Genomic DNA, 12,326 nt, shown 5'->3' with positions numbered 1-12,326 from the left:
AGATTCCATTTCCGGGGAGAATTCACCCGTGGTGACCTGCAGGGGGGCAGGTGGTTCATCAAAAGAAAGCTGGCTTGGAAGATTTAATGCCGGTTTCTTCTACCTCCCGGTCTCCTCTTGGAACCGTAGGCTGTAACAGGCTAGTAATAAACTACTTTTCCTTAAAGAGCTCTGGAGAGATGGCAGTAGTACAAAGGGACAGAAAGGTGACCACAGATCCTCTAGGAGACGGAAAGCCAGGATGGGGGCGCACTGGGCTTACTGGCCCCGAACCGTCTCCCTCCAAAGCTACCTTGAGTTTGGGTGCTGAGCAGAGTAGCCCTTCCAGGCCTCACAGGGCTGCAGCCCCTCGCCGTCGGTCCGAGCCCCTCCCCCGGCCGGGAGCCCCTCCCCGCGCTTCCCCTTGCCGCGCTCCCCTCCCTTCCCCTCCCTCCCCTTCCCTGCCCGCCCCGCCTCCGCCTTCTGCGCCCACAGCCTCCGCCAGCGCAGAGCCCCCAGGAGCCCGAGCGCGGCCCAGGGGCGCCACCGGCCCCTCCCCGGCGCGCTGACAGCAGGCCCGGCCCCCGCCCCGTGCCCTCGCCGGCGGGGCACACCCCCAACCCTCCTCTGCGCCGCCAGTTCCCGCCGGCCCCACCGGGCGGCAGAGAGATCGAGCAGGCGAGCGGAGCAGCAAGCGCGGCGGCGCGGGAGGGAAGGGGCGCGCGGCAGGCCCACGGGAGCCGCCTGGGGCGCACGGAGCCCTCGTGCCCTCCAGGACAGTTGCATGCCAGGGAGCCGCAGTTGTGGGCGCCGGGAGCCGGGGCGGCGAACAGCGCGTGGGCCAGGGGTGGCGCGGAGCCGCGGGGACCCGGGCAACCAGAAAAGAAGCTGGAACCCGGCAGGGATGAGAAGGTGACGCCGCCGGGGGGCGCCACTCGCTTTGTGGGGAAGATGCTCGCCTACTGCGTGCAAGATGCCACCGTGGTGGACGTGGAGAAGCGGAGGAGCCCCTCCAAGCACTATGTGAGTACTGCTCCCACCAGCCCCGGTGTGGGGCTAGTCAGGGCCGGGGGTGGCCACTCGCTTCTTCTTACTATTAAGTCCCAGAGAGTTGTGACCCCAGGGGCTGCCCTTGGCTCCAGTGTCTGTTCGCAGGGCTGCGATCTCTAGGGAAACCTTTTCTGTCCTTCCTCCACTCCTGTGTCCCGGGTTTCTTTTTTTGGCATTGCAATTGGCAAGTGGCTGCCCTTGTCTATTACAACGGTGAAGTCATGTGTCCGCCCGTAGCTTGGATGGATGGCAGGGGAAGCTTTCGTCAGCCTCTTGCGGAGCAGTTCCTTTGGGAAAGAGCATTTTCGCCGCGCTCCCTAGAGGCGCGGGACGCTCACGCTCACTCGGCCCGGCATGCTTTTAGTTGCTTTGACCGGAGACCCATGTTTAGCTTTCTGCCTTTCACGTTTGCTGTTCTGCCTGCACCGGCTGGGGTCTGGGGACAGAGGAAGCGTTTTGCCCCCTGCCCCCTCCACTCTTCGCTTCGAGCTTTGATTTCCTTCTTAAAGCCATTGTATCCCGCGGTGTGAGGAGAACTGTGGCTTTTCCTTTTATCCCTCCTCTGGACGTGACCCTTCGCCGGGGTCATTTCCTCGTAAGTGATGCTCTGTCTCCAGACACGAGTAGGCAAATGTGGTCTGTGGTCTTCGAGGCACGGTTGAATGCCCCGCCGCCCCTCCCCCCCCTCACCCAAACTTAATGAGAAGAGGCTACGGTTGACCGGCTGGGTTTCAGGGTGTGTGACAGTCCCCTTTCATCTCAGCCGGTCCTGTCTTCCAATCCTTCACACCTTTGGAAGTAAATACTGTGTCCTTGCTGCCTGAGGATGGCTTGCTGAGTTCTGCTCCTGCACTTGAGATAGAAGAGACTCCCAGTACAGTACCCAGGGTACAGAAGATGTGGGGACAGTAGGACAGCCTCCTGTTTGCAGATTAGGCATTTAAAGGAGCATTTAGAACGCTCAAAGCATTCATTTTAACAATTAAAACAGGCTGTCAGTTGCTGCCCTAGATTGCACGTTGGTCTCTGATGCGCCTTTTTGGAAGGAGGCTGGGTTTGTGGTGTATTACTAGCCCGTGGCCACTCTTTCTGCCTGGATCACAGCAGACCTGAAGACAGGGTTCTCTGTAATTGACTAGTGGGGCTGGACTCAGGTTGGGGAGAAGGTAAAAGTGATGAGACAGGGAGGTGGCCCTGGGGGTGTGCGGGAGGAGCATTCCTGACACATGGGGATCCTTTCCAATCTTGTCATCTGGTGTTGAAAGCTTCTATTGCCATTACAAAAACAAAACAAAACCAAAAGCTCCTTTAAGGGCTGAGGAGGTTGCTCAGTATGAGAGCCCTTGTCTCAAGTTTAAGGCACTTCTATCCCAGTCCTACAGAAAAAGAAAACTTTTGGGGTTTTCTTGGGTCACCAGGTGGTCACCTTGTTCCAGGGTTAAGAATAGTGTCGACCTCATTTTGGGGGGCACTGTATGCTGTTTTAAGGGTTCTTTTTTCCAGCTCTCAGTTGAGGTCCTCACTGCTCTCGGCAACAGCAATCTGCCCTGAGACCCCAGCAGGTGTTTTCCCAGCTCTGGATTTTACACTAAACAATCAGATTTTAGCTCTGAGCGACTCTGCCTGAGATTACAATGTAAGGCACACTGACAAAGCAGCGGCTAACAGGATCGAGACCTGCTATTGGCAGTACTGAAAGGCAGTCCAGGCTACTGTTTGGTCTCCTTAAAGGACTGGCTTGCCCACTAGCTAGCTGTGTAGCACTGTGCACATTCTTTAACACTCCGTGAACCTTAGTTTCCCTGTTTCGAAATTTTTTTAAGTTATTATATATATATATGAGTGTTTTGCTTGCATGCATGTTGGCGCAGCACTTGCATGAAGTACCTGCAGAAAGCCAGGATCTAGAGTCCAGACAGTTGTGAGCTGCCATGTGGGTGCTGGAAGTTGAATCTGGGTCCCCTGGAAGACCTGCCAGCGCTTGTAACTGCCGCTCCATCTCTCCAGCCCTAATTTCCTCACTTTTAAAGTGAGGATAATAATAGTATTACTTCATCGGGGAGAACTAAATGACATCATCCTTGTGAAGTGCTTAGTTCAGTTCTGGCTAGTAAGCCCTTGTCAGAGAGCAGCTAACTGTTGCTGAGAGTCTGCCTAAGACAGTTTGAAAAATAGCTATTAATGGTCTGACTGAGAGGAAGGGGCCTTGGCGCTTTAAGATTGATAATAAAGCGTACTGTGTGGAAAATACAAAAGAAGTCCTGTCCACTTCCCTTGAAATGGCCATTCCCTCCCTTTCTACAGACAGAGTGTTTCCGGGGTCATCTCCACTTCCGTGGAAGAATGGATGATGTGATTCTTGGGGCAGAGAGTGATGTCACCTGCAGATGGGATCACACAGAGTTCTAGAAAACAATGAGAGGGGTGTGTTGGGTGGCGAGGCATTGTGGAGCCAGCTGGGGCAGACAGCTCATCTGGCAACCCTTTCCTTACAGATGAGGGACCAGGGAGTCAGGTGGGTCACTTACAAGGTCGCCAATCACAGTACTGCGGCTCAGTGGCCCAAAGCTGAAGATACCCGGAGTCTGGTTGAGGCTGACAAGGAAGATAGACATCACTACACATTTGGGGCACTGATGCCTGACGCAAGGATGCCCAGTAATAGAAGGCGTTCAGTAGGGCGCCAGGGCGATCACTTCCCTTTCTGACCCCTGAAGGGCTGATGTTCTGGGTAAGGCTGCCCTGGCGTGGTTAGCTGGGAGGATAAACTGCACTCAAGTCACATGTCCTGGTAAATTCTACACTGGAGAAGCATGTCCTCTTCCAACCTACCGCCACCTAGAGTGAGTGCTCAGCCTGTGCTTTGGTGAGTGGCAGAGCCGAGGTTTTATGGGTGTACAAGTTAGCCAGAGCTTGAGGATGAGGGAGGCTTGGGGCCCATGCAGGAGGAGCGGCTCTGGCTCCAGGACACTGGGAACACATGCGAAGGTTCCTTCAGGACACCCAGCAGAGGGTGTGCACATCTCTACAAGGAGGGGGAGCTGCAGAGGTGGGGGGTGTCTGGTGCTTTAGGTCTGTTTATGAAGGGCAGACAAGTAGCCTCCATCTTCAATCGTGTGCGTGGTGTAGCCAGCCTTGGCTTCCTTCCTCTCTGCCAGCCCCTGCCTGGGGTGGGGCTGGGAAGGGTGAGCAGCTTCTGCTGATGTCAGCCTCCCTGTCTGGGAGCAGGGCTCCTGTCCTACCCTTCATGAGCTCTTCCTCAGGAGACCTTAGGTAAACTGGCTTTGGCCTCAGACCCTGTCTTTAAGATGGCTCTGCAGATGCCAGATGCGAGGCACAGCCGCCTCCCCCTAGGGTCTTCTGACAGGGATGCGAGTTCAGAAGCGCGGAACTCTTTGCACTGACAGGTGTGTATGGGTGTGTTTAGAGCCACACGGTGGTGGAGAGAGGCTTGTTTATCCAAAGCAAAGGAGGCATTATGTCTGTTTAGATTTGGGAGGTGTCCTGCTTTCACAGTTGTTTCCTTTCCTGAGTGTTTATTTCAGACAAATACCAGTCGTGAACGCCCTGATCCTCCACAGGACTCCAGGGAATGCAAATACAGCCGGTGTCAGCAGCTACCTTCCATGGTGCCTAGCGCTAGCAGGCCTGCTCCCCAAGGAGCCTGATGGTTCATTTACTGTACCGTGTGTGTGCGCGTGTGTGTGTGTATGCATGTACCAATGTGTGTGCCTGTGTGTGCGTGCGCGTGCACATGTGTGTGCATGTACCCGTGTGTGTGTGTGCACGCTTGCGCGTGTGTGTGCATGTACCCATGTGTGTATTCGTGTGTGTGTGTGTGTGTGCGCGCATGTGTCTTTGATCCTTATTAAAGATGGATCAACCAAAGCATGGTGAAATTAGCTAGTTGCTTGGAATTCCCACTTAGCTCTAGTCAGATCTAGGTTAGTTACCTCCCAAGCAGAAACCCTGGGCTTTTCTAGTCAGAGTGCTGTTAGTGAGTCCAGGCTGAGGCCTAGATGGCAGTGAGAGAGTGACACCGGGTGGCATTAGAGGGTTGCCTTACTAGGAAGCTTGGCCATCATGAAACTGGGTTTGACTCGTCATGGAGGGAGAGCTTCCTGGGAGGACAGTGTCCGTCTCCAGTGACTCCTAGAAAGCTGGATGAAAGGTGGGCCTATGCAAATAATACATTCTCCCTGCATTTAGATCATCATAGATTTTGGTTTTGGTCCCAGAGTTGTGTTTTTAGGAATTGACACCAAACTCATTCATTTCTCTGCTCTTCATTTTTATTCTCTAAGCTCTGAGATTAAGGCTTCAGCCCCACAGGAGTGAGAAGTACAAGAGCCCTTTTTTAGGGCCATGCATTATGAAAGACGCGATACGGGACAGATTGGGGTTCAAATATGGCCTCTGGCACCTCCTAACTGTCCAACCAGTGACTCTGGGCTCAATGTCCTCACCTGTAACCTCACAGAAGCTTCTCATCTCCAAAGCACTCAAGGGCGTCTAGGACCCATGGATGACGCTGAGGGAAAAGGCAAGACTGGACCGAAAGGAAGGCCCAGCTGTTCAGACGCTATTGGGCTGCTTGCCCCATGGAAAGCACCCAGCATACAGGACACCCAGTAAACAGGGAGCAGCTGTTCAGACCTGGAGGGGATCCTGGCTGAGCACTGGTGCCTAGCGACAGAGTCCTACTAAGCGGAGAGGAAAAGAATGTGGGTTGGGAGTTGGGAGAGAAGAGGTTGCTCCAGGTAAAGAGAGGGCAAGAAGGATCCTAGACAGATGAGCCCCAGCAGTCAGCGCCGCCCATTCCCCATCTGACACACACACACACACACACACACACACACACACACACACACGTACGTGTATAAATGGGAACCATTTCCTCTCTGTAGAGGGAAGTGACCTAGGGGTGAATCACAGGGCTGAGGAGACTCCCTGTTCATGGAACGACCAACCACCTCCTTCAAGACCGTTAGGACAGGGAGCAGAGCCAGTTTCTCATGACTTCGTCCAGAGTTGAGCATGAGGGATTTTTGAGGGGGGCACACCAGGATTGGAGTCACTGTGTGTGGTGGCAGGCAGAGGGGAAGGGCAGGGAAGGGAAAAATAAACCCATTTGATGTCAAGTGAGCCTGCGTCCAGCTTCAGAAACACGAGCACCAGCTATTGCTTTTTCCAAAGAGCTATTCTGGGGCCAGCTGAGTTAATGGGCTGTGGGGGCTGTGAATTAGCGGAGTGCTGGGGGAACTTCTGACTTAGGATTTGCCTGGCCATCCCTGGAAATTGCCTTCTAATTTCCTCGGCCTGAGTCACTGAGCAGTTAGTTTCTTGGCCAGAAAAGTCTAATGGGCAACGCTGTTCTCTTTTGCCTCCTAATTAAAGAAAATAAAGCGAAGAATAGAGTTATACGTACGGTAGTCACACTTACTCATCTTGACTGCTGAGAATCCAGGAAAGGGATAATGGCTTGGGGCAGAAGCTGCGGGGACAGGAAGGACAAGGGGTGTGTGTGGGAAATGAGGTGGGGATTCTGGCTTTGGAAGTAGGTTCTGAGTGAGGGCCAATGATGTTCTCTGCCCTGACAGTTGCCAAAAATAATGGAAGCTTCCAACGGAGCGGTCAGTGTTTGGACAGGCTGATCCCCAGAGTGCAGGCTGCCTCCTGCCTGGTCCGGCTGCTGTTGTCTGTAGGCACTGGAGCTGTGGGCAGGCAGATGAATGGAGAGGGTCGGGGCCTGGGCTGGTGGGCAGGCCACTGAGAGGCCTCAGATAACCTCAGGCAAGTTGCCATAGTAGCATCAGGGACTAAGCCCTGCTATACACACAAGGCTGACCAGAGTCCAGCCAGGACCTTGGGAAGCACAGTAAGCAGGGTAGGAGCTGACCTGAGGGCATCTTGTCCAGGCCTTACAACACCAGTGTGGGGCAGGGGGTGTGGTTTTGTTCCTATTTTATAGATGTGGAAATGGAAGTTATATCCTCTTAGGGCTTTTACTCAGACTATTCTGTATCACAGCCATGATTCTCATCTTGCCCCCTAACGAGCTGGTCAGTTGCCACTCAATTCCCCGTCAGAGCTGAGTCAGGGAGAAATGAGAAGCAAATCCAGGCAGACTGTCCTGAGGGATAAGAGGTACTCAAGTGCTGGGACACCCAGACCTACCGCCACTCACGGCCACACCATATGGAACAGGTTACTAGTGTCCCTGTGCCTCAGTTCCCACATCTGCTAATAATGAGACAGTGTAGGTGGAGTTTTCAAGGGAGCCAGGTGAATGGAGGAGGTGGGACTCGGGAGTGATGAGGATTGGTTGGGAAAGACAAGGACGGAGATGGGAAGAAACTGTGGGAAGACACCCCAGGGAGCGGGGAAAGTGATGCCTTGCTGGTGGAAAAATGCAGGGGAGATTTGCACAGAGCTTCAGATGCGTGTGGTGAGGAGAGAGGAGCCTGTGACGAAGGTCAGGGCCAAGAGCCAGGGTCCTCAGATAGCAGCCAAGGGGATTCAGAGCCCAAGGGCAGACACCTCTCCCAAGGGATGGGGACAGAATAAGCATTGGGGTGGGGGTGAGGCTCAGGACTGGTTGCAGGGGGTCAGGAAGATAGGAAAGTGTAAGTACCAAGACCTGAGTTTAACCCCCAGAACCAACATGTTTAAAAAAATAGTAGGATGCACCAAGCGCTGGGGAGGTGGAGACACAGGCCTCTGGGGTTTGCTAGTTAACTAGTCTGGCCAACTTGGGGATTATTCTGAGGACAATGATAAACTCTGGTGTAGGCAGGTGGGCTCAGCCAGTCAAGATGCCTGTTGCCAACTCTGATAGCCTAATTTTGATCTCTGGGACCCACATTGGTGGAAGGAAAAAGCTGATTTCCTGCAAGTTGTCTCTGAGTTATTTATGATACCTGAGTGTGGGCGCACGCACGTACAGACGCACACACACAGAAATGTGCACACACACACACATTAAATGTAATGACTTAAAAAGCTGATGGTGTCTAAGAAACAACACTGGAGGTTGACCTCTGCCTTCCACGTTCAAGTGCATGAACACGTATGTACGAGCACACATGAAGAGAGGGAGGGAGGGGGAAGGAGGGGAAGAGAAGGCCAGCTGGCTGTAGGGTTGCTCCTGCTGACGTGGTCAGCACTAAATCCCTTTTCTAGGTCTACTTTGGAGAGTTTGAGTTCGCTGGACCCCAGCCCCTCATGTTTATAGCCTTTACTCCTAGTGATCAGACCACCATAAAAGTTTACTGCACCCATGCTCTTATGGAAATAGGGGGCATGCAGGAGTGAGGCTATGTCAGGTCTCAACAGTCGGGGTGACAGGTCAGAGGCAGCAGCATTTCAGAGTAACAATCTCCCCCCACATTGTCCATGGCATGAAGAAGGCAGGGCCTGCCTTCTGGTGTCTGGGGCCCCGATTCTGAAGAACTCAGTGGGAACCCAGATGGATTGTCTCTGAAGTCCCAGTGTCGTGTGGGTCTGAACTGTCCTCCACCCTTGGGAACTCAAAGTTTCATAGACGACAGTGCTTCATATGACCTCGACATTTATTTGATCCCTCACCGTAAACCTATGTATTCCAGCAGCCGGATCATCCTAATAGAAATAACAGCTAGTGGTCAGAAAGACTTGCTTTTCTTTTAAAGACATTTCAAATGGCTTCTTTGGCAGCTTCATACATGTGGACAATGTACTGGGATCAATTCCCCTTCCCTCCTCCGTCCTCCCCCACTCCCTGTCCATGTGCCCCTCTTTCATGTCCCCCCTTGTTTCCTCCATAACTCAGTAAGTCTAATTAGTGCTGCTCCCTAGTTCTTGGATGTGGCACCGCCCATTGGCGCTTGGCCAACCTGCCAAGGGCCACACCTGTGGAAACTGACTCTGCTTCCCCAGCAGTGTTGATAGTCAATAGCATCTCAGCTGGGAGTGGGATCTCAGGAGCCCCCTCCCCATCCATGTTGGAATGCTCACTGGTTTGATCTTGTTCAGGTCACCCCAACTGCGGTTCACAGCACACCTCAACCCTTGGTGACATTCTTTCTGCCCTGTCTTTCCTGTTTCCTGAACCTTGGTGGTGATGGTGGTGTTTCTGATACTTCTGTGTGCTAAGGGGCAGTCTCCAAACAGCCTCACGGTGGAAAGCAGCAGCCTCACGGTGGAAAGCTGCTGCCAGCGGCCACACTATCTGGGTGAGGGGCGATGTGCAGGCTCAGGGAGTCCACAGGATTCCCTGGACACCGCAGAGAACATTAACTGCCCGGCTGAAGCACTGAGCTAGGTCTCAGGGCTTCAAAACCTGCCTCGTCCCACGGAGATTGCCTAGTCTCCAGATGACAAATTTCAGTCCCAGAGAGGCTGGATGGCCCCAGGGACATTCACCTTGAGGCCGGGCCACTTGCCCTCTCCAGCTGTGAGACTTTGCCTGCCTCACGGCCTTCCCCTTTCAGAAGTCTGTTTGCCTCTCTAGAAATGACTGCCACCTTTTGGGCCTGCCTTCCAGAGGGAAGGGGCAGGTATGAGAGATGAGCTCCTCAGAATGTGTGAGAGACACCCTGATTCTCCAAGCTGTACCTTAATAAGATGACCAAAAGCTCTTCTGGATGCCTGGGGACTTTCTCAGCAAGGGTCACCTGACCGACCAGCTCTTTCCCGAGAAGATTCATACCAGAACTGTCCTGGGGACACTTTGGGTCCTCAGAGAAGATGTCTTCTAGACCACAGCCTATGGGACTGCTTTCTTCTCTGCACGCCTCCAGTTGTTACCTGAGGAAGTGACGCCCAGGTGGCTGAGTTAGCAAAGAGGAAACAGCTGCGCTTTCTGCCCCTCCACTGGGCTTTCTTTGGCCTTTTGCTGTCACTTCCCTTTGTCCAGTAAGGAAACCACCCTCCCCAAGCCTGGGCGGAGGTACACATGGGATGAGGCCCCATCCTTTCCTCTGTGTGCGTTGCAGGCAGGCTGTGTGCACTAGGCCAGTGAGGGCATCTGATCCGTCCCCGGGATCCCTAAAACACGCGTGACCTTCAGCCCTGGCAGGAAATTGATCACTCTTATCAGATCTGACCACAGCTCCAGGGAGGAAGGGGTGGTGACAGTGAACTTGCATCCTAGGTGGGGTAAGGAACAGAGGGGCCGGGCTGTGGAGTGGTTTGAACCTTTGCCCTCATTGTGCGGAGCCCAGTCGAGCACCGTCCACTCTCCCCTGGTCTACTCCCTCAGTCAAAGGGGATTTGGGCTTGTGTTGTGCCACCGTTCCCCGTACAGCTGCCACGTCTTTTGCGTTAGGCACCTCCAGGTTTATAATCGATGGCCTCAGGTCAGGCCTCAGAGTTGCCTTTTTGATGCCATTGACCTGCAGTTTCGAGTGCGGTTGCGTAGTTTGTGGAGCATGCATTCAGGAGTGTCTGTCCCTTTCCCCAGTGCCTGGTCCCACATGGTCACTGTGTTTCACACACTTGGGTCCTCTCCAGGGCGGCTGCAGAGGTCATCAGGACTTACGCTGCCCAACATGTGGTCCTTCTCTGGGCCGTGCCCCTTGTCGGGAGCCCTGCCTCATAGTTTTGCCTACCTAGGGGTTCTGTGTGAATAGGGGTTGTCCCTATCCTTTGAAGTAGCTCCTTTGTAAACTTTCAGGGTAGGCCCAATCCTGATCCAGCTTTATTCTGTTTCCTGGTGGCTGAAACCCAAAAAGCTATTTTAAGGGACTCGCCTGTGTGGGAGAATTTCTCTGTGTGACAGCAGAGGAGGAGGCCTAACTGCCTGGCACCGGGCTGGCTGTGAGGCGCAGAGAGGGAAGCTCTCCTGAGTCCCACCTCCCAGGCAGGAGCTCCTGATGGAGAGAACACCAGCCCTTGCTGATGAGGCTGGGGCATGCCGAGATGGCCACCCCGAGGTTTCTGCTAGTTTGACCTTAGTGGGTTGGCCTTCCCATCCTTCTCACACACAGTGCTGAGATGGCTGCCCCAAGGTTTCTGCTAGCTTGACCTGGGGGTGGGGTTGGCCTACCCGTCCTTCTCACACACAGTTAAAGCCTACTATGGAACAGAGTCTGAGCTTTGCTTCCAAGTCGGGATTAATTATTTACGTTAGTCATCTCATTGGCAGCTGCGCAAACCAGCTTCACTTCCCACTGTGGTGTCTGAGAAGTGGGTGCACCCACTCTAGAGAAAACGTACAGGGGAACCAACCCCTACCAAGTGCAGCTGCTGGGCTAGGAGACCATTGTTGAGACATTGGGCATCTTGCTTCTGTCCCTGTAGTTAAGTGGTGGCAATCAAGGTTTAAACCCAGATCTCTGCAGTGATAGAGAAGAGAGACTTTTCTGCTGTGGCCCCAGAGAGCTGGTGGAGTGCTCTGGACAACGGGTCACCACGGGGAGTGTGTCAACCCCACCCCCACCCCCAGGTCCCCGCCTCTAGGCTGGAAGCATCTACAGCATGGTCAAAACCAGCAGCATGTGGCCTTCCTCGTCTCTCTGTGCTCTTTTCTGGTCCTTATGGCTGTCCCTTGGGGTGTTCCCAAGGGCATCTCCTCCCTACTGTGTGGCCCTGGTGGGTCCAGACCAGAGGTGTCCTGGTCTCATAAAGAGAGGAGTGATGAGAAAGGAATGTCCTACAGTGGGTGTCCGTGGCTTTGAAGATCCCCCATCTGGTAACTTCCTCAGATGCTGGGGCCAGAGTAACTCATCACATGGGTCCCAGACAGAATTTCCGGGGTCATGGTGACACTGCAGCTCACCTGCCCCCTCTGACCACCTCCGAGCCCCTCCACTAACCCAGTGTGGTTGCAGCTGGTAATTGAGATAAACTTTAAAAACAGTTCAGGTCCTATTTATTGTCCAGAGCCACTTTTGAGTCCAGCTGCAGGGCCTCTTTGTCTTCTGCTGAGAGATGATAGCTAGCATGGCCCTGTGGTTGGGATCAGGGGACGCTGGGCACTTTGCTTGCTCAGGTAGATGTAGGCTGTGGGAACTGGAGTAACCTCCAGAGTCTGTGCTGGCAGCGGGAAGGGGAAGACGACAAGGAATGTAGGTGGGGCGATGGCGTAGCCTCTGCCACGTGGGCTTGGGCTCGGCCTTGGACATAGTAATGAGTGGTGGGGCTGGACTTTCGCTTGTTTCACTTGGTTACCTTTCTTCAACTCCGTGGGACTCAGTTTCTGTCAAAGATTATAAAAATCGCCGGGCGGTGGTGGCGCACGCCTTTAATCCCAGCACTCGGGAGGCAGAGGCAGGCGGATCTCTGTGAGTTCGAGACCAGCCTGGTCTACAGAGCTA

The 12,326-nt window shown here is 53.9% G+C and overlaps 1 protein-coding gene across 3 annotated transcripts in view; it reads left to right on the top strand.

Annotated features, from left to right (window-relative positions):
• The first annotated feature begins 478 nt into the window (after positions 1-478).
• Positions 479-12,326, top strand: part of Sh3pxd2a (SH3 and PX domains 2A) — a 197,761-nt gene continuing 185,913 nt past the window's right edge. For all 3 annotated transcript variants that reach the window (XM_026781309.1, XM_005352440.2, XM_005352439.3), the window contains exon 1: positions 479-1,002. In XM_026781309.1, coding sequence (XP_026637110.1) covers positions 931-1,002 — 72 coding nt within the window. In that variant the 5' untranslated portion in view covers positions 479-930. The remainder of the gene's footprint in view (positions 1,003-12,326) is intronic.

The sequence above is a fragment of the Microtus ochrogaster genome, chromosome 8, assembly GCF_000317375.1.
Source record: "Microtus ochrogaster isolate Prairie Vole_2 chromosome 8, MicOch1.0, whole genome shotgun sequence".
NCBI lineage: Eukaryota > Metazoa > Chordata > Mammalia > Rodentia > Cricetidae > Microtus > Microtus ochrogaster.
This window is presented reverse-complemented; position numbering and strand designations above follow the sequence as displayed.